A 22159-nucleotide genomic window follows, 5' to 3' on the forward strand; every position below is an offset into this window, starting at 1 on the left:
TAGGACTGGTTACACGTGATAGTCAGCAGACACACTAATATTAACTGTGGTAGAGGTATTCTACAAAGATAGATATCTCATTTCCAAGAGCCTAAAACTCATTAAAATAGGCTGAGACTAAAATGAAAGAAACACATCTCAAATGTTTCATTGTAACATTATTTATACTGTGCATATGTCCAATACATGTATTTCACACACACTTAGATGCATACACTAGTTTTTACAAACAGTGTTTTCATGCAAATGAATAGACACCAGCCAGCCACAAAGACTACAGAATTATCAGATGTTGCTCACGTTGTTTGGTTTAGGTTTCGTTTTGCATTTGAAATCCCAGAAGGTGCGAAGGAAAGCTAGAGGGTCATGATGATATCAAAATGCAATCAGACAAAGTCATACGCAGCCAGGTGATCTTATTTTGAGCATGTCCAATCATGTCTAAAGCTCTGTGCCTAGCATCTCCAAACAAGGTACTTGTTCCCATGCAGCAGAAACACTATTATGGCCTTTAAAAGTTAGTCTTGGAGACAGTTTTCAGTCCAAGTCAAGCCTAAAGTCACAAGCACCAAAGCCAGGTCCTTCGACTAAAAGACAAAAGCAAGACTTTAATTCAAGTCAAACAATTCTGTCGCTCAAGAACATACTACACCACACAGTAAAGTCAAGATTTATTGTGATGCTGCCAACCTAAACTGATGTGCTCTGTATCACTATGATGTCCTTTACGATGCGTCTGGTGAGCCACACTCAAACACTCGCACCACGTCTGGTTTCTTGGCGAGCTGCCGTGCCGTTGCGCCCGATGCGTCCTCTGAGTCTTTGAGTCCCAGCTGCAGGAGCGTCCCGGCCGCGTCCGCATGCTGACCGATGCAGGCCATGTGAAGAGCTGGGAAGAGAGGGGAAAATAAGAGGGGTGGTAAGAGACCGTGCTGGTGCTTTTGCATATTTGCAAATGCTGTTGAGCAGCCCGCTCTCAAATCTCAGAAGTTAGAGTTTTTCATGAGCACACAAATGCATGAGCCCCAAAGACGGTAAAACCCATCTGCTTTCCAGGTGGATTATTACAAAACTAAACAAACTGATTTTCATTGTGCTCTAAAATAAAGTGTAAATGTTATCTTAGAATCTTCTCCCTACACAAAGTGATGTGATTAGCCACAAATATTAATGTAACAGAGAGATACTTTGGATCTGAAAGAATATTTTCAGTGGCTTTAAGTGTGTTTAAGACACACAACACAACAAGTGTGATCCTGCTTACTTACCAGTTCTTCCCTTTTTGTCCCGCACATGAAGATCTGCCCCCAAGTCCAGCAGTGTTTTTATAGTAGACGTGTGGCCCTCCTGAAAATCAACAGGTCATGTTACTTCATTTAAAATCTGAGGAGGTTTTACTCGTAAGAACTTCTCCAGACAAGCCAATTCAGCTGAAACAAACAGACGGAGCAAGTTGAAGTCTTTGTAGGTGAAGACTGCCTGCCTGCTCAGTCATGATGAATGTCAGTCCAGGTCTTCTTCTTAGTTTTTTCAGAGGAACTAAGGATTTCTGAGGATTTTGCTCACAAAACCTTCCAGTGACAAAAACATTTAGAAAAAGGAACTGTGTACTGTTTGTAGTTGAGAGAAGGACTCATTCATTGTAGATGAACTGTGGGTTTTGTCCTGAGCACCAAGGTCTTTTCTAGTTAGCATCTAGTTATTCATTATCATTATGATTTTTCAATTGTGATCAATCTTCACACTGAAAAAGACTCATAAAAATATCATTCATTTTGTGAGAAAGTGAAATTATTAAACAGTGATATGCCAATTAGGTCTAAATAAAGAAAAACAGAAGAATTCTGACCCTTGGACAAGTGCAGTTGAGGACCCCTGCCAAACCTCATGTTAGGAACAGACTGCGCTACATTACGAAGTGCAACATTTTCTATTTAGCAATAAACTTTGTTAAACTGTCTGAGCCTTGTCTGCCTCGGTTTCATACCGGCCCAGTCATAAGAGATGTGACATTAATTAATTGATTAAATATTATCTTGCTATCGTTGATCATTCTAGAGCCCAGTCCCAATAAAAATCAGATGTGGACCTTTGAGTGAAAAGTTTGAAAAGCCCTGGTTTATAGAATACTAGAGGACTTATTCATAAAATGTTTTGATTAAAAACCACCGCTTGCTTTTGTTTCTCCATCTGACTTAAGGACAGAGAGTGTTGTACGTTGTACAGATTGCAAAGAAAAGTCAAATTGTGATTCAATTGATAAGCATTATTTGCCTACTGATCCCTCCATAGCAGAGATAGTGAAGCGTAAATATGAGAATTTCCGAGTTAATTTGTGAATTACTGAAACACTACTCAAATGCTGTGTCAGTTTAAGAGTTAGACAACAGCTTCAATCACACAAAATAAAGCAAAGAAATGTGTAAATCACTGATTTTCTGCCCTTATATGAATACATATTTATTGCCAGTAATTATTCACACAGTCAGCAAAAATCAACATACAGCTATGCTGTGAGAATGTTTGCCCTTCCTCTGTGTGATCACATTTCTCTCATTTCTCATCGTCTCTGCTTGCCTGCTCACCACTTTTCATGCATATTTTCAGACCGTGTCAAATTAGTCCTGTAAGTACCCCCGGCTGGGAATCACTGATCTTACCTTTGCAGCGTAATGCAGGGCAGTGAGCTCAATGTCAGTGGCCTTCTGGTTCACGTCTACCTTCAGGTCCCGCACCAGGAACCACAGCGCCTCCTCCTGGCCGGTGACAGCGACCTGGTGCACCGGCTGAGCCCCGAGTATGTCAGCTGCTGTTGGAGACGCCTTCAGTGCGCACAAATCAGGTCATGAATGCAACACAAAAATATCACAATTTCTACATAAGCTGAAACATTACTCAGTTAAAATGCCTCGTTCTACCTGGTGCTTATCTAAAAGCAGCCTGGCCACAGGAATGTGGCCGTTCCTGACGGCATCCATGAAAGGAGTAACTCCACAGCTGTCGGTGCTGTCTGGGGTGTAGCCACATCTGGAAGAAGGCCGGCGAAGGTGAGGGTCAGACAGGCAAAGTTACCGAGCTGCAAATCATCACTGAACTGAACAGTACGGACATATATTTCTCCCAAAACCTGTTCCCACATTAACACCTGTACGCTGCCCAGCATAACCATAATCTGATCAGTTGACCACTGAGCAGCTCCACTGGGGCCTTGCTTGAGATTTATCCTGCCTAACCAGGGATTAAACCTCTGGTTAACCTGACTGACCTCTGGGTCACAGTCATGTTCAGGTTTTGTTTTGGGGGAAGTATCCCCCATATACAAATTCAACCTACCTCTCCAGCAAGAGCTTGACAACCTCCTCACAGCCGTGCATTGCTGAATGATGAACAGAGAGAGCGTTAGTTAGAATCTGACAATGAATACAAACGATCCCTCTCAAAAGTGATCACCAAAACACTTGAAGAGTTGCCTGCGACAGAATACCACACACTTGGAAATGAGATATTCTGGGAAGATACCTGTATGCCAGGTGTAACCACCGATGTTCCATTTCCATTCACTGGATATGGGGATGTGAGGACGCCTTACCTGCAGTGTGCAGTGGTGTCCTGCGCGTCTTGCTCTCCGTCCTCCAGACATCCGGCGCCGCAAGAAGCAGGTGCTGTATGACCAGAGGATCGCCCTCCCTGCAGGCGATGTGGAAGGAGTTCCAGCCGTCTTTGTTCCTCAGTGCAGGGTCGGCGCCATGGCGCAGCAGCTCCTGGATCACGTCGAGGTGTCTCCGTGTGCAGGCCATCATCAGGGGAGTCCTGAGAGAGAGGAGGCAATGCTGACACCTACTCCGACCCAGTGAGAGCTGCTGTCAGCAATCACACTGCATGCTTAAAGGCTACCACACAGTGCTATTTTTAAAGTGAATTATCTTCATTATTGAATATTTAATCACAAGAAAAGTCTGTACAATAGAACAAATCATGGTAAAATGTCAAAATAGTTCACAATAAATTATTAATTCATTATAAATTTTCAATCTTTAATTAAACTTAGCTCAGACACCATCCAATAAACTGTAAATTATCAATTTCATTGTGATTTTCACATGGTGTGTAGCATTTTGAAATCTTCATCTTCAGTTTTTGTATTATAAGAAGATTAAATAACGCATTAGCTCCGACAACAAGCGATTAGAACAAAGTTGTTCCCTTCATGTATTAAGAATAAATTCTTCTTGCTGTTTTTACAATGCAAGAAAAACATGAACGTGTCATTCCACAGAAGAATCATACCTTAAGATGATGAAAGATCGTCAGGGATTTATCTTTGACAAAAACTGACAGTGAAGTCTGTGAGCCGCATGGACCCACAGCACATGAGCGGTACATGGTGGGCCAATATTAATACAAAAACTGTTTCTACTTTCAATTGCTTCTACATCATGTTTGTGCTTTCTAATTCGGGTTTCATTTAACGCTTTGTTGCCGGTCTACTGTTTTTTGGCAAAGGAAAAAGTTGCTCCTTCGAGCCGGATTCGAACCAGCGACCTAAGGATTTCAGCTTTATGCCGCTACAGTCCTCCGCTCTACCAACTGAGCTATCGAAGGGCATTGAAGCCTATGGGAGGACTATGCCTCCTTATCACCAACAGGGGGCGCTAAGCGCGTATCCACTCCAAAATTGTCGTTGTTGCAACCAGCTTATCCTCACCAGTCGGCCTTCTTCAAACTGTCCACCTTGGCACCTTCCCGCAGCAGGTAGCTAACACAAGCCCGATGGCTCATGGACGCAGCTTCATGCAATGGCCTCTTGTAGTCGTTGTTGTACACCTCCACGTCCACACCCACCCGCTTTATTAGAAACTCCACAACTTCCAGGTGTCCCAGTCTGGCAGCGTAGTGCAGCAGGGTGTCTCCTGACCGACCGAAGTGTTTCCTACTGATTGTCTGAACCGCCGCCGAGCCGCCTAATGTTATCCGTTTCTCCAGACAGCTTAACTGTCCCTCCTGAGTGAGCTTCACCAGGAGTTTTAAAGTGTTTTCGTCCATGCTGGGTGGAGGTTAAAGGCTGCTGCAGCAACATAAAGTCACTTACGACTCAGAAGAAAATAGGAAAATAGTAAAGCGCGGATGCTTGAAGACATGGTGGAGAGAAGTGTTTACTAGTTTTTTTTGTTTTTTTTTTTAGCAGAGTAGCAGATTAAGTGGCCAACCATGACCTTACCCTGTTCCTGTCTCGCCATACATTAAACAGTACATAATCATGCGCAACAAAAACAGCTGTTACTATGGAATAAAAATGATATTATTGAATATTAACATATAAAACCATGATTACAAATTCAACATTAAGACATCTGCATATTTAAATCTTCTCATCTTGAAGGAATATACTTAATAAACTTAAATGTTAGTAAATTGTTGTTTGTTGCAATTGACGGCACATAAATACCTTTAATTAAAAATTATGATGAAGTTGTAGAAGTTATTCATATGCATGCTTAAAGAAACTGAGTTAATGAGGAACACAAGGTAAATAATTGTTTATAAACCTTTACTCCACTAGATGTTGAAATATCATAACATGTCATGTCATATCATATCATAATACATTTTCTGGCTGGAAAAGCAAACTTAGAGGCAAACATTAATAAAAGTTTGTGTGACAACTTATCGCAATCAATATCTAATATACAATAACTTTATGTAAGGAACGTGACGACTCAAACGGTTGAGGCAGGAATACGCTTTAGTCGCCCTTTCCAGCAGAACGACCCTGTGGGAATTATGGGAAATGTAGTTTTTAGACGACGTGAGCTTTTGTCCGCTGGAAGACCCTCAAACTGTTTTAAAAGTTGATGATGACTTCTAGGATTTAAAGTTAGAAGCAACTTTCCTTTTATAAGCATAACAAACACTACTGTAAGTATCTGTCACAGCCCACTGGTTAAACCAGAGCACTCCCAGTGTCATTTTCAATTTATTTTTTATTTTTTGGTCAATCAACTAATCTTCTCACTGAACACGACTCCTAAAAATAACATTCATTTTGTAAGAAAGGGAAGTTATTTAACAGTGATAGGCTAATTAGGTCTAAATAATAATTGTCCTTCCTCTGTGTGATCACATCTCTCATTTCTCAACGTCTCTGCTTGCCTGCTCACCACTTTTCATGCATTCTCTACACACAGTTTTCAGATCGTGTCAAATTAGTCCCCCTAAGCTGTACCCCCGGCTGGGAATCACTGATCTCACCTTTGCAGCGTAATGCAATTGGATGCAATGAAATACATATTTTTTTCTTCATATTTTCTTTTTTTTATGTAGTTAAAAAATTCTTCTTGCTTGTATAATATGTACATATATATATAGTCTACCCTTTTACTTTGTATTTCTTTTTTTTTTACATTTTAGTATATTTCAGCTGCTGTTCGTACATTTCATTGCTATATTTCATTGTTTAGTATATTTTTATTGTCTTAGTATATTTTCATTTCTGGTATAGTTTTATTGCATTTACGAATATTCTTACTGCATGTTGGTTTTTTTTTATTGTAGTACCTTAATTTTATTTTATAATCTTTCTTGTCTTTCTTATTATGTTGTTTCTAACATGGGGGGTGCAATGCAAATTTCATTGACATGTCATGCTCAATGACAATAAAGAATCTTGAATCTCTGTTGCTGTTTTTCTTCCAACTGCTATTACATGCTGCTGTAATGCTCAAATTTCCCCTGCTGGGGATAAATAAAGTCTTGTCTTATCTTAACCTATCCTATTCTATCTTAATACAGGGCAGTGAGCTCAATGTCAGTGGCCTTCTGGTTCACGTCTGCCTTCAGTGCGCACAAATCATGAGTGCACACAAAAATATCACAATTTCTACATAAACTGAAACATTACTCAATTAAAATGCCTCGTTTACCTGGTGCTTATCTAAAAGCAGCCTGGCCACAGGAATTTGTTCCTGGCGGCATCCATGAAAGGAGTAACTCCACAGCTGTCTGTGCTGTCTGGGGTGTAGCCACATCTGGAAGAAGGCCGGCGAAGGTGAGGGTCAGACAGGCAAAGTTAGTGAGCTGCAAATCATTATTGAACTGAACAGTATGGACTTAGAAATGAGATATTCTGGGAAGATAACTGTATGCCAGGTGTAACCACCGATGTTCCATTTCCATTCACTGGACATGGGGGTGTGAGGACGCCTTACCTGCAGTGTGCAGCGGTGTCCGGCGCCGCAAGAAGCAGGTGCTGTATGACCAGAGGATCGCCCTCCCTGCAGGCCTTAATTAATTATACGTTTTCAATATTTGATTAAACTTATATCAGACACCATCCAATAAACTGCAAATTATCAATTTCATTGTGATTTTCGCATGAAATGTTAAAATCTTTATTTTCAGTTTTTGAATCAGAAAATGATTAAATAACCTTTCGGCACCGATAACAAGCGATTAGAACCCTTCATGTATTAAGACTACATTCTTCTTGCTGTTTTAACAATGCAAGAAAAATATGAATGTGTAATTACGCAGTGGAAACATACCTTAAGATGATGAAAGATGGTCAGGGATTTATCTTTGACAAAAACTGACAGTGAAGTCTGTGAGCCGCATGGAACCACAGCACATGAGCGGTACCTACATGGCGGGCCAATATTAATACAAAAACTGTTTCTACTTTCAATTCCTTCTACATCATGTTTGTGCTTTCTAATTCGGTTTTCATTTAACGCTTTGTTGCCGGTCTACTGTTTTTTGGCAAAGGAAAAAGTTGCTCCTTCGAGCCGGATTCGAACCAGCGACCTAAGGATTTCAGCTTTATGCCGCTACAGTCCTCCGCTCTACCAACTGAGCTATCGAAGGGCATTGAAGCCTATGGGAGGACTATGCCTCCTTATCACCAACAGGGGGCGCTAAGCGCGTATCCACTCCAAAATTGTCGTTGTTGCAACCAGCTTATCCTCACCAGTCGGCCTTCTTCAAACTGTCCACCTTGGCACCTTCCCGGAGCAGGTAGCTAACACAAGCCCGGTGGCTCATGGGCGCAGCTTCATGCAATGGCCTCTTGTAGTCGTTGTTGTACACCTCCACGTCCACACCCACCCGCTTTATTAGAAACTCCACAATTTCCAGGGGTCCCAGTCTGGCAGCATAGTGCAGCAGGGTGTCTCCTGACCGACCGAAGTGTTTCCTACTGACTGTCTGAACCGCCGCCGAGCCGCCTAATGTTATTAACCATGACCTTACGCTGTTCCTGTCTCGCCATGCATTAAACAGAACATAATTTACTTTTTTATTGGGAAACTGGGAAATGACTTCTCTGCATTTCACCCATCACTGTTTGAAACACACACATGCAACACGCAACATCCGCCGGCTAATGGAGGCGGAGGGGATGCTCCACCACACCCAGATTTTCTGCCAGTCCGGTGGGGGAATCGAACCGGCGAACTTCCGATCACAAGCGGCTTCCCCAACCTAGGCCACGGCTGCCCAATCATCACAAACACAAAAAGCTGTTACTATCGAATAAAAATTATATTATTGGAATATAAGCATATAAAAACATGATTGTAAATTCAAAATTAAGACATCTGCATGTTTAAATCATTTCATCTTGAAGGAGTACTCTTAAATAAACTTAACTGTTAGTAAATTGTTGTTGGTTGCACTTGACGACACATTAATATCTATGAATATTAAACAATTTTTCATATACATGCTTAAGGAAACCGTGTACATGAGGAACACATGGTAAATAATTGTTAATAAACCTTTACACCACTGGGTTTGTAACATCATATCATGTCATATCATATCATAATACATTTTCTGGCTGGAAAAGCAAAACTTGGAGACAACCATTAATAAAAGTCTGTGTAACAACTTATCGTAATCAATAGCTAATATCCACCGGCCCAATAACTTTATATAACAAACGCGACGACCCAAACGGTTGAAGCAGGAATACGCTTTAGTCGCCCTTTCCAGCAGCGCAACTGCATTGTGGGAAATGTAGTTTTTAGACGAAGTGAGCTTTTGCCCGCTGGACGACCCTTAAAAAACTGTTTAAAAATGGTTATTTCTTCTAGAAAATAAAGTTAGAAGTAACTTTCCTTTTAGAAGCGTCATAAATACTACCAATAGTATCTGTCACAGCCCACTGGTTAAACCAGAGCGCTCCCAGCGTCATTTTCAATTATTGTAGATTATTTTCTCTCACTGTTGCTAAAGGGACAAACCCGAAGCGGACACAATTTCACACAATGATGATTTTTTTTTTTTTTTTTTTTTTTCGGTATCGCTGCTATGAGTCCGTGACATGGACCGGGCTGATCCAGTTTCTGGCTAAATGACAGCCAGGACTGTTCAGGCTGGTTAACAAGCTGAGTCACATCTGCGGAGAGGAAGGAGAAAAAAAAAAGTCGGAGAGGAGAAAAGTGGGCGCGTTGGAGAGGGTGAGTCTCAGTCCTCGGAGGTTTTACAACATGGACCATGAACATCAGGAATGAGACCACTTCTCTTCCCCCCCGGCTTTCTCTGGTGAGTTCACGTCCGACACTTCGATTTAAATTGTGCTGCAGTTTGAATGGCTGATAATTGACGCATCAAGCCAGCAGGGACACACCTCCTCACTGTAGCTTCTAAAGTGCATTTTCACAAAGAAAATTCAGTTTTGCAGGTTCATATCTGTTATATACTGTGAAATATGTCTCTTGTATTTTGTGTTTTTTATGAAAACCTGCCGTATTGTTAATCAGGACTCCGGAGAACTTCTTGTCCTCCTACACTAAAAAAAAAATCTGTCCTTAAAAGAACATGTCTTCATAAGTTTATACTGGAAAAACAAGAGGAAAACCTGCAAAAAGCATCATGCATGGCACAGTTTTACGTTCAGTGCAGCTCATTACTTCGCTGTTATTAGGTGTCAGGGTTTATCTGTCTGATTGCTTTTTATTGTTTCTTTTTTTTTCTTTTTTTAAACTGCAGCCCATACTGTCCTTTGAGCTTGTTTCAAACTTTTCTGCCCCAGAAAATTCTCCAAACCAGTTTAACTCCATTGCACATGAGTGACATTTTACAGAGCTTTTCTCCAGTCAGTAAAGTTTAGTCCTGAAAACGTGTAATGCTTTATCCAGGTTAATCTTTTGCAGTGTGATGACTTAAGTCGTTTGGCTTGGACCCCCAACCCCCAACCCCCATTCACCCCCATTCACCACACACACACACACACACACACATACAATGACATGCAAACTTAAAGGAAACTTTTCTCATTAGGAAAAATTGTTTTTTCTAGTTTGTAGAAAGTTGCAACACAATGAAAAACTATTCATGTAAACTAATTCCTCCACGCCTTGATGCCTCGAAGGAGCTATTTCAAGAAAATAATGCAAGAAAGACAAAGAACCTCTTATCCTGATATTTAGTATAATTTATTTTACAAATTCTCAAAAATAAAGAATACAAGTGGCTTAAAATCAAGCAATAGTTCATATCTGGTGGTAAATTCTACAAAAACCATTGACGATGTGGCTATCAATGCATTGAGATCAGAGAACATTTTGCATGTAAGATCAATGCATTGTAATTCGGAGGGTCTTGAGTGGATAGACAATTGTTCGATTGCGGCCCAGAGACAGTGTGTTCAGCGGTTCTGTCCTCTGGAAGGAGTGGATCTGAAGCTAATCAGCTCCAGATGTTCTGGGCTGTTCTAAACACTGACAAACAAACCTGAAACAAATGCGCAACATAAACTGTATGTCCTGTTTCACTTCAGCTCCCTGCTGATGTGCAGTTAGAGCCCAATGGGTTCCGGATTAAGTGCTGCAACTTAAAAAGCCGGCTACTGTGGGTGTGAAATTTAACCTGATGAGCAACTTAAAGCTGTTTCCCGCTGAGCTTTCACCACTTTCACCACTGAACGCACAAAGAATGTGGTCATTGGAACTAACTGATACTGAGTCGAAGAGGAGGCGATATAGACGGGATAGATCAGAGAGGAACTGTGAAGCTGAACTGTTGAGATGTGCGTGCTGTCAGACAAGTGTGTGTCATTTCTATTACAGCAGTTATATAAATGTTTCAAACGCTGAGAGGCAAATAGGTTCTCAATGAAGCCCTGGCACCAGGAAGGAAGGAAGTGGTGCGAGATTTTGGAAAAAATACAGCCACATATGCTGTCCAGGGTCTCCTGGCTTCAGGCCTCAGTGAGATTACTGCAGGTCAGGTCACGGCAGCAGTTTGTCCCAGTCACAAACGTCAGTGCATGCAGCATATGTGTCACGAAATGCATTCGCGTGTGGGACTGATTTCTCTTTGTGTTGCGTTTCCGTGTGAACATAGCTTTCAGGGGCAATCCGAACAGCCCCTCCTCAGTTGCATTTGTTCAGTGATACACTGCACAAATGTTCAATACAGCAAGCAAGTAATCATTGTAGAGAAATGCTACTCCAGCGCAGCATGATGTAAGTGAGTTAAGCACAGAACATGGATTATATTTCCTGGTTTGAAAAAAACTCTTTGGCTTGAGAGGAACGTCCTTTGCCAACAAAAGTAAAGTATGGAACATTTTTCTATAGTGTGTGCAAATCAATGCATAGCTTTGCATGAGCTCTTATGTAACAAACAGTGGAGTGTTCAGAGTGGAAACAGACTTTAGATCTCCTGTATAGAGGCTTCTCACAGTCAGTTTGTGCTGAAGTCTTATTTTGAATTGAAGTTTTTCAAATACAAGGATGCATTGGTGGTTCCCGTCATCCTTCTCACAGAGAAACTGCCTGTTTGTTGGAAAATCAGCACATTCATGATCAAGAATTTCCTATTTCTTGGAAAGATCTTGCTGATGCATATGAACCGTTTAAATACTTGAAAAGAAGTCTGTGAAGAGCTACTTTGTCCAGCTATGCCATTTTTGCACCAGATGAATAAAGTTTTATCTCAATGCTTCCCTGCAGACTTTCAGGATCTCTGCTGTATTTTAATTGCGTTTTAGATTATAGTCGCGTTTCATGTGGCCATCAGATAAAGCTCACTGGGAGCTTATGATGAACACTCAGTTTGTAGTTTGTAGCCTGTTTTCTGTTTTGTGAGATACAAGACTCGTAAAGCGCAGTCATCTGATTACCTCACACATTCCCAGCAGGGACGTCCCTGGCTGACACAGTTAGATCTCTGCAGGACAAGCTGGATTGTTTAGTCATGTTTCCCCTCAGCCACGTTTTGTGAAGGTTTCCTTTCTTTTTCTTTGTTTTTTTTTTATTTCCTCTATGTTTGTGCACAATCATATGAGGCCGGTCATCTTTCTGAGAGATTCGTTAAGTCACTTTCAGCTGTGTTGGCAGGTTTCAGTGGTAATGCTCCACTGAGGGAAGAGCCAAGCCCTTCAACTCTGCACACATCATTGTTAAGGCCAAGCAGTATTTCATCTTTGGCTTCTCTCTGAATTAACTTCTCATCGGTGACTTAATAGCCCTCTCTTTCTCTGCCTGTGTGTGTTTGCAGATGTCGCTGGAAGCAAACATGAAATATGGCTCTCCTGAGAAAAAGTGAGTGAAAATAAAGTGTCATCCAAATGTAATATGACTGATTTATGCTTTCAAGTGATAAAAAGTTGCACGAGACAAAGACGCTGCTGTATGTTCCCGTCTGTCTTCTGTTCCTGTTGACGTGCAGCGACACTGACAGATTCAGCTGTTTACTTGTGATTTAACACTTATGTCCACGAGTAGTAAGCATAGTAAAAGTGAGGAAAACATCCAGTGCATGCACCAAATGTGTGTGTGTGTGTGTCTGTGTGTGTGTGTGTGTGTGTGTGCTGGGGGAGGGTGTGATGAGGTAAGCAGATGGCAGGCTGTAGGAAGTTAACTTTCAAAGCTCTATTCGGAGTGTGAACTCAATGCAAAATACTTACAGGATTTTAAATGAAACTACAAAAAATGATGCATGTTTCATAATACAAAAACTCTAGAGAGAAAATGACGGCGTCCATGGGCCGCTGAGACTGGCCTGAGACACCCGAACATTTGTGCTGGGAAAATAAGGCCAACTTCAATTCATAAAGAACTTAAGAATGATTCAAAATAGTCTTATAGTCTTAAAAAGTACGTATGTGCGATCTTTGGTGGCAGGGAGTCCTGAATAGTGCGGTGTAAACTGCTGCTGCAGGCAGCATAGTGTGCACAATTAGCTAAGGCACCTGAACAGACACCAAAAAAGATAAAAGTGGCTTGTAACTGTTTGCAGCTGAGTATTTGATCTCCTTTCTCTCCGGTCTGCCGGATGGGTGGAAGGAATAAATCTTTAGAGATGAACTGTGTATTTCTGCAGCAAGGAGAAGGAAACGTTACAGTCAAAGAATAACCTGCTGATTTCTAGAGCTAAAATAATTAAACAGTCGATCAGCAGTCAAATTAATCAATTTGCTAGGGATTTGTTTAAAGGAATAGTTTGACACGATCATGTCTGTTCATTATGTGTGAAGCTCTGCTCTGCACAAAGACTGGAAGCAGGGGGAAACAGCTAGCCTCGTGCTGCCCAGAGTAAAAAATACACCTGTCAGCACATCTTAAGCGTACTAACTAGTTTAGTTGAACTGTTTAATCGGTATTTAAACAGCTTGTTTCTGGGGAGTTACTTGCTAATCGCCTTAATGTACAGACACGAGACATCAACATCAAAAGTCCCAAACTGTCAAACTGGTCCGTTAAGTCATCGATTGAGCAAAAATGCAAAACAGTCCAGATTGAAATGTGAACATTTGCTGCTTTTCTCTGTCTAATGGACAAAAAAACACCAATACATGCTATATGAAAGACAGAATTCATTATTATTATTAAGTTTTGGGGAGTATATTCTTCTAAACATGGAAAACAAACAGCTAGACTGCTCGTGAAGTCTTCTAATCTGACTGGATTGAAGTGTGCATGTAGAAACACAGACTGAGTCCTGCCTCTCCATGTGTTTAACAGTTAACCGGGTCCTCCTGGTGCTGCTGGTGCTGATGGTGTGTCTCCTCCTGCACAGTACACTGCTCAGAGCCTCCACTCGGCCCAAACTCTCAGGTACATCTGCACGAAGGATAAGTCTGTCCACAAATCCCCTGAAAAGACCAAAACCAACACTGAATAAAAGAAGTGTGTGTGTGTGTGAATCTTGATGTATCTTATTCCTCTGCGTCATAAAGCTCTATTGTTGTCCTCAGCTATTAAAAACACCTCAATGTTTATCTTACACACATATACTGCCCTGCTGCCCTAAATACTCACCAGAGAACCAAATGTGGATTAATCCGCCGCTTAAAATAGTCCCCAGCAAATGCACTACTTCCTCCTCTTGAGTAATGTTTGTTAAAACTACAGTATCCAGGTGCTTCAGGAATGTATTGAGCCTTATTTTTTAACAATTAAAAAATGTAAATATATGTATAACCTGATTTTAAAGATGTACGGTACATCTCTTATAGGAAACAGCGGCCTTGGAGCTGAGCGCCACTGACGAGCTAGAGAAATAAGAAATTATAGAGAGACATGTTTCTGGATTCTGTCTTTTTATGGGATTTGTTGATAATAAAAAAAATACAGAGTAACATGAGTCTTTTTAACAAATTTCATAGTTAGCCGTAGGTGTCACGAGCATTTAGCAACTTTTATCTAATTCAGTTTGAAAAGCTGTTGAAAGCTGTGACAGCTACGTACATATTTGTAAAAACAACCAGGGAAAGTGTTTGTAGGCAGAGATGGCATCCAGAATGACATGGAACAATCTCAGGCTTCAGCCTCCCCTCTGGTTCCTCTCAGACCACTGGAAGAGCGGCGGACGCGTGGCACGAGTTCCTGCGGTAAGAGCGCCCGAGGCCGACAATGTCGTCCCCGTCATCATCTGCGCATCTGAGGAGCGTGTGGGCGCAACCATGGCAGCCATCAACAGCGTCCGTAGCAACACAGATGCCAGCGTGTTCTTCTATATTGTTACTCTTCGCGATGCGGTTAAACTGACGAGGTATGTCACTTTGTGTTCATATACTGTAAATGTATTGAATCTGTAATCGTTCCAAACCTTATCTTCCTGTCTTTGCATCCTCCCAGGCAGTACATAGAGAAGAGTAAACTGAAAGGCATCAAGTATAAGATACTGGAATTTAACCCCATGGTTCTACGCGGGAAGGTGAAGCCAGATTCCTCCCGACCGGACCTGTTACATCCCGTGAGTTCTGCCTTTGGTTTTGCTCATGTGTCGCTACGTACTGTCCCTTACACATGCGCCGATGCAGCTCTAAAGCGTGCCATCCCATAATCTGAACGAAGAGCTGCTGTTTCAAAGAGGTGAAATAGCTTTGCTTTTGTTTTGCAGCTCAACTTCGTGCGCTTTTACTTACCTCTGCTTGACATCAGCCACGAGAGGGTGATATACTTAGATGATGATGTCATCGTGCAGGGTACGTATGTGGTCACGCTGACTGAAAGGTTTTAAGGTTGGCTGAAAAATGTCCTTATTAGCGATGACCCCCAAACACTGACGTATTTTGTGTTGTTGGATTTGTGGCACAGGTCAAATCCACAACCATTATTTATGTCTCAGTGGAAGTTACTAAATCAAAAATACCTGTGTAGCATCTAATCTTTCATTCAGAGTATGATAGTGCTGTAACAGGTATAGTGTATTGTACCACTTAAAGGCCTTTCATGCTTTCCAGGAGACATCAAGGATCTGTTTAACATCAAACTGAAGCCAGGCCATGCTGCTGCTTTCGCCACTGACTGTGACCTGCCCTCCACACATGAGATGGTGCGCAGCATCGGCATGCAGGTGGATTTTTGACCTTTTATCATATCACTTTGTGTATTAACCTGCCAGTGTGTAGAGGAAGTGCAATGGGTTTTTATCTGAAAATCAAACCCAGAGGGCACACACTAATAGGTCTCACATTATTCAGCATGGGTGTGCGCTCATGTAAAATTTAGAATTCCTTCCATGACTATGACTTTTTTTGTAAAGATTTGGTAATTGAAGTATGGTGTCCTCTTCTCTGAGCTCGTCCCATAGACAACCTACATGGGCTTCCTGGACTATAGGAAACAGGAAGTTAAAGATCTGGGCATCCACCCCAGAGACTGCTCTTTCAACCCCGGAGTGTTTGTGGCAGAAATCCGCGAATGGAAGAAGCAGAAGATCACCAAACAGCTGGAGAAATGGATGGAGGAGAATTTCAGGTGTGCACAGTGACCAGCAGTTTCTGGAAACCATCTCCAGTGGCCACTGATTGGCTTGGAGAATCCCTTTCTGAGCGTTTGGCCAATAGACGATGCAGTAATCTAATTGGCAATGCAGAACTACATTAAACCAATGATATATTTTGTAGCATACAAAACAACAAACTACATGCAGTTCTCAGTCCCTCATTGGAGATTCCTGTTTCAAAAGACGAGCCCATGTTTTCTGAAGAAAATGCCTTCCCCTGACCTTCTGCACCTGGAACTCTGGTTCGATATTGCAAGGTTACAAGACCCCAAACATGCATAACAAGACGGATTTTTAATTTCCATCTTAGAGATTATGTGTCGCAGAAACATGACATACAGTATCTTGGTACAGATCTCATGCCCACCTGCTGTTTAAACACGTGCTTTGTTGTTGTCTCATTTGATGACACATCAATCTCAACAGCTATGCTGATGATACGCAGTTATACATTTTTGTTCATCCAAAAGTCTCAAGTGGCCAATTTGTCTTTCTTTTCAATGTGAAGTACTTTGAATGTATGTAGCCTGTAACATAAAGAGTTGTGGAGCAGTAGAAGCATTTGCCTAATCAGAAATCCTCTTCCTCCTCTCCATCAGGCAGAACATATACAGCAGTGCCATGGCGGGAGGTGTGGCGACCCCACCCATGCTAATAGTGTTTCATGACAAATACTCAAAACTGGACCCGCTGTGGCATGTCAGACACCTGGGTAAGATCATCACTCTGAACACAACTGATAACTTTGTGCATGTGCATAATATGAGAACGTGGCGCTATTTTAGTGGGATGCTTATCTTTCATTTCCAAACTCACATTGAAAACAAACCTAAACTGAACTGAAACTGCAAATCACAAGGAAATGTGCCTCACATTATGCCCCAAAATTTAATCTGCAGTGTTTGAGGTGCTGAGCTTCATGTACATGTAGCAGTTCTGTTGTCCTGTGTTGTCGGACGAGTGAGGCACGAATCAACCTACCACAGGGACAGGATAGAGCCATTTCAAACAGGTTTTGTGGTTGTCCAGGCTGGAGTCCAGATGCCCGTTATTCAGAGAGCTTCCTGCAGGAGGCGCACCTGCTGCACTGGAACGGCCCATTCAAACCCTGGAATTACCCTGCTGTTCACTTGGATCTGTGGGAGAGGTGGTTCATCCCAGACCCCTCCAAAAGGTTCTCCTTGGTACGACCTGAGAGCAGCTGAGTGCGATGGAATGTACCATATCTGAGCCACAGGGGGACAGTGAAGTGTGTGAAGTTTAGGACTTACTTGAACAATGGTGGAAGATGTGAAAGGAAACGTTCAGTGAATTTAGTACTGAGGAACATTATTGAAAATAAAATGTCAAACATTATATGAGAAACAGTATTGAAGTGTGTTTTTATGTATGCTAAATACACAAAATGTGACTCATCTGTTGTGTTCGGGAAGTGACAGATACCTGTATTACAATGTTACCTGTAGGAACGTGTTCAAAGTGAAACTCAGAAACTCAGAATAGTGTCCAGCGATTTTTGTGTCTTGTAAATTGTTGAACTAAGAGAAAATGTGTTTCTCTGCTAACGTAAAATAAATTTTTTCAAAACTACGATTTTCATCTTTCCTGCTTCAAATCAGCATTGAAATTGAGGTAAACAGAATGCAAACGTAAAAAATAAATAAAATAAGTAATATTCCCAGTATCTGGATGTTGTTGGGCCAGGATATGAGATTAGAGCACATTTGCATTAGTTAAAATGTTGAAGTTTAAACCTGCATTAATCAGTATTTTTCAGCATGACTCTCTGGGTGACAATGTTGGTCGGTCAGTTGGTTCACCCAGACTGACACATCTCAACAACTGTTGCATGGGCTGAAGACATTTGCACAGATGTGTGCAGTATCCAGAGGATGAACCCCAATGATCCTCTGACTTTTCCTTTGGCTCTACAGTGAGGTTGGCTAAAACCCAGATATTCTTCCTGTGCAGGCCAAACCATGAAGGAGAGTGAAGTTGGACTTACATTTATCAGCTGGCCAGAACCACAACTCAATAAGAATGCTAATGTGACTTTATGTCCACTGTGGGTGTAGAAAAGACAACTACTGTCAGCTGGAGCTTTGCTGTTCTTCTGCCCCCTCGTGTCCATAAACTGACTAATGCAGCTTTAATTCATTAATTGAGTTCATTAATTCTGTATTGATTCTCCTGCAGAAATGATGTTTGTCCTCTGCAGAGCAGCAGGCAGCCACACCTCGCTGTCATAGTGATTCACCTTATTCGTATCTGAAAAATGTGTTTGGAATCGTAAATGCAAAAGCATGTCCAACAAGCAGTCCTACCAGAGTTACATCTGGAATCTAATCCCCCCTCCTTCCTCCAGAGACAGCGATTTCTAACATGCATGTGTGTGAGAGAGAGAGAGAGAGAGAGCAAAATGGTAAGAGCTTCTCCTTCAGGAAAGACGATGCAGCGAGAGTCAGACTGACCTGTGAGCTGCCTGAGACCAGATCACACTGCAGCATTGTTTAGTTAGTATGCAAAATGTAGAAAGTTAATATGGGGATAATATGAGCAAATTTCCACCACACTAACGAAGAATTAAACAACTGTAGCTTCAACAGGCCTTTAACAGCAACTCAACTCATACAGTGCAGTCAGGTGAGTGGAGTTCAGGCGTAATTTCATTCTCTGTTTGTCTTGTACACACTGCAGAATTGACAATAAAGCTGACTTTGACTTGACTTTGATTCTCTGTTTCAACAGAGCATTGGCACATATATACTGTAAGTTGCACCTTGCTGTTCCCTGGCTTTTATTCTATGGGGTCAAGTAAATGTTTGAGTAATGTCTAACATAAGGAATCAATTTTGGTCCCTCTAATGTCTGACCGAAGGTTTTACCCTGGTTTGACAGATGATGACCTTCCTCATTCAGAGTCAGTGTTTCGAACCTGTTTTGCAGTGAGGGTTTAAGTGTTGGAGTGAGCGTTGGTGCCCCCTGATTTAATTTCTTGCTGGATTTGCCTTTTAAAAAAATATGGTCGCCCTCTGTTTCTGTCATTAATGTGAATCTCTGTAAATTTCCAGGATGCACTGTCTGAAACTTTGGCAGAGATAACAGGGATATCAGCAGAAGGATGAATTGAGGAAGTAGTGATATCATGATCTTATTAACACACAGCTGCTCCAACTTTCAATGCAGAATTTGTCTGTTAGCATTAAGGCAGGTTCCACTGAGATTTGAACTCAGATCGCTGGATTCAGAGTCCAGAGTGCTAACCGTTACACCATGAAACCTCTGTACAGGCTCAGCAGACAGCTGCGTGACAGCAACAACAAGCTTTTGTGCTCCTGTGTTTTCCCTCCCTGTGTGTGTATGTGTGTGCTGTTTGATTCTTAACTGAGCAGCTCAAGGGCCCGTCATCACAGCCTGCGCTGGGGCCCGTCGTCACTGACTGAGGCCACTGCCCTGATGGTGACGACTATGACTACTACATTAGATACTATTGGTACTCCTACATAATGCTAAAGTACCACCTTTCTGCTGCTGCCTGCTCTACTATAAATACTGTGCTACTAATTACTGCTCGTTAGAACACGGCACTCTGAAATACTCGATTCTGATTGGTCAATCGCCCAAATTAAGTGCCGTTTATTTCTGGACAGACAACCGCAAGAAAGGTAAAGAACAACGCTGGACCGACAGGAGGAGCGATATTATGGCACAAGAGACTTGAGGACACAGAGATTGACCAGATTGAAGCCGACAGACACGAAAAAAAAAACACCAAGAGAAACACATCGACCTGCTAAAAGACTGCTTAGTGGAGACCAAACTTGAGACAGATTTTTATTGTATGACGCTGAACACAGAAATCCTCTGACTTTTATCCATCAGTACAAAATAATAGAAACCAAACTCTGTCTCCAGCTACGTCTCTCTCAGGTCTGGGATGTCCCGTCACTTCTCCACATTTTACATGATTTCTCTGAATAACTGTAAAGAAATATTGTTCCTCATGCAGGAACTTCAGGAAATTCACAACAAGATTAAACAGCAACAGAATAAAGACATCACATCTGCCGCAGAGACCATTCGCAGAGAGAAACAGGTTGGTTTTTATTGAACCGTAGGATGTTCTGCTCATTGCATGTCTTGGTTTAAAAAAAAAAACAAAAACAAACAGTATTTCATATCTGTGTAGAATCCAAGGTTGGTTGGTCTCTAACGGTGACAGTGGCTTTAGCGCCAACAGCATTTTCTAGAAAAGAGAAAGAAAAAGGACAAACCGTTATCAATTTTAACAGCAATGATCACATGTATTTACCAAACAGGCCTTTTTGGTCACAGCTGCTCATTGTTAGGAGTCCTCAGTAGTTCATTTAAACACAAGATACTTGTGCTCAAAAAGAAGATTAATTCTCAGTGAAGAACCTTGGACCCCTAATCTGCCTCTATACATGCCAAAGAGCAGTGATTCCTAACACGTCTCTGGGGGTCATCAGGTGGATACCTCCCTTCAACGGTGTTTCGCCTACTTAGTCCCACGACACCTCCAGGTGTTACGTTCAACTGACCCAGGCCTGGAGATGCTCCAGGTAGTGGCCAGTACCATGGCTGTGGCCATTTATCTAATGCTAATGCTAATGCCAACCGCTAAGAAGAACAGAAGAAGACAATACAGTACCGATGCAACCATTTAGCTAATGCTAAATGCAAACCGCTAACTGCTTAGAAGAACAGAAGAAGACAATACAGCTAGATTCACCTGTACTGTTAATGTTAACTGCTACATGCCAATACTAACTGCTAAGATACTATCATACTACCACTGCTTTAGCTATTGTTAGCTGCTACAATGCTAGCACAGGCCTAGAAACAGGAAAAAAAAACAAAAAAGAACAAACAAACAAGCTAACTCTGTATCTTAGTAGAATGAAGTTTTAGGTTCATTTCAAACATGTAGTTATTCTTTATTCAGGGTTTTTGTCATGCATTGCACAATGAAAAGCGGTTGTAGCCCCCTCCATGCTCCACACATATCAAATGTGTAAACAGGTGTTCAAGCTTTTCAATAAAAAAGAAAATTCCCTCTGGGAAATTTTGAAAGGGACACGGGGGGCTACTGCCGGGGGAACCATCTCTGTCAACATAGACATGATCATCTTTCGCTGAGCAATGATTGAGGAGCTGTAATCACATTAAGTCTACTGTGTGTGTGTATCTCTGTAATCAAGTTACCTGTATGTGCGTGCATATGTGTGTGCATGTGTGTGTTTAAGCCGACAAAATTATCTATGTTTTAAAGTTTGAATGAAGTCTCTAGGAGAAAGTATGGCGAAGCAGCGGACAATTGAAAAAGGCTGAAATTTGAGGAAACAGCAGATAATTACCTCTCTACCTCTCCCACTTTTTTTCCCCATTTTCAACCCTCTCAGTGCCAGTGTTTCTGTGGCTTTCTCCTTGTCTTTCTCTGTTGATCACCTTAGCTGTCTGTGTCTGCTTCTCTCCTCTGCTTCATGTCTCTGTCAACATGAATTAATGAACTGAATCAATAAACATGAATGGAGCTAATGCTAACAGAGCTAACGGTGCTAACAGAGCTAACGGTGCTAACAGAGCTAACTGCGTTAACAAGGGGGCGGGGGGATGGGGTTTTCATTCTGCATTTGTCTGTGTGTGTGTGTTTATGTATCTGTCGTTGTGTGTGACTGCGTATGTGTGTGTCTTCGTCTGTTTGTGTGTGTGTGTCTGCTTGAACTACACAAGCAGCCCAACCAGCTCCTACATGGAGATGTATCTGGTATTTGTGTGTCTGAATGTGTTTGTGTGTGCATGTTTAAGTTCTGCCCCACCTGCTGATAATTACCTCTCTACCTCTCCCACTGTTTACCTGTTCCTGTTCAGTTTTGACGTGCTTGTTTTTAATCACTTTTTA

The 22159-nt window shown here is 41.7% G+C and overlaps 2 protein-coding genes and 3 non-coding genes across 5 annotated transcripts; 1 reads left to right on the plus strand and 4 right to left on the minus strand.

The window, feature by feature from the left end:
* Positions 1-164: 164 nt before the first annotated feature.
* ankrd16 (ankyrin repeat domain 16) lies at positions 165-5159 on the minus strand. The gene is made up of 7 exons (XM_041964194.1): positions 4706-5159; positions 3590-3810; positions 3334-3376; positions 2919-3027; positions 2661-2822; positions 1269-1347; positions 165-889 (listed from the first exon to the last, which is right to left on the minus strand). Exons 1-7 carry the CDS (start codon positions 5041-5043, stop codon positions 726-728), a joined length of 1116 nt encoding a protein of 371 aa, XP_041820128.1. The 5' UTR covers positions 5044-5159; the 3' UTR covers positions 165-725.
* trnay-gua lies at positions 4515-4602 on the minus strand. Its single transcript is given in 2 exon segments — positions 4515-4550; positions 4566-4602. It is a non-coding gene; the product is annotated as a tRNA-Tyr (tRNA).
* Positions 5160-7772: 2613 nt separating the features above from the next.
* Positions 7773-7860, minus strand: trnay-gua. The gene is given in 2 exon segments: positions 7773-7808; positions 7824-7860. It is a non-coding gene; the product is annotated as a tRNA-Tyr (tRNA).
* A 6118-nt stretch (positions 7861-13978) lies between these two features.
* On the plus strand, positions 13979-17756 carry glt8d2 (glycosyltransferase 8 domain containing 2). Its single transcript, XM_041964290.1, has 8 exons — positions 13979-14060; positions 14796-14997; positions 15084-15201; positions 15349-15433; positions 15692-15804; positions 16042-16208; positions 16836-16948; positions 17266-17756. Exons 1-8 carry the CDS (start codon positions 14000-14002, stop codon positions 17439-17441), a joined length of 1035 nt encoding a protein of 344 aa, XP_041820224.1. The 5' UTR covers positions 13979-13999; the 3' UTR covers positions 17442-17756.
* A 1689-nt stretch (positions 17757-19445) lies between these two features.
* Positions 19446-19517, minus strand: trnaq-cug. The gene has a single exon. It is a non-coding gene; the product is annotated as a tRNA-Gln (tRNA).
* Between the last annotated feature and the right edge of the window lie 2642 nt (positions 19518-22159).

The sequence above is a fragment of the Chelmon rostratus genome, chromosome 22, assembly GCF_017976325.1.
Source record: "Chelmon rostratus isolate fCheRos1 chromosome 22, fCheRos1.pri, whole genome shotgun sequence".
In the NCBI taxonomy this organism is placed as follows: domain Eukaryota; kingdom Metazoa; phylum Chordata; class Actinopteri; order Chaetodontiformes; family Chaetodontidae; genus Chelmon; species Chelmon rostratus.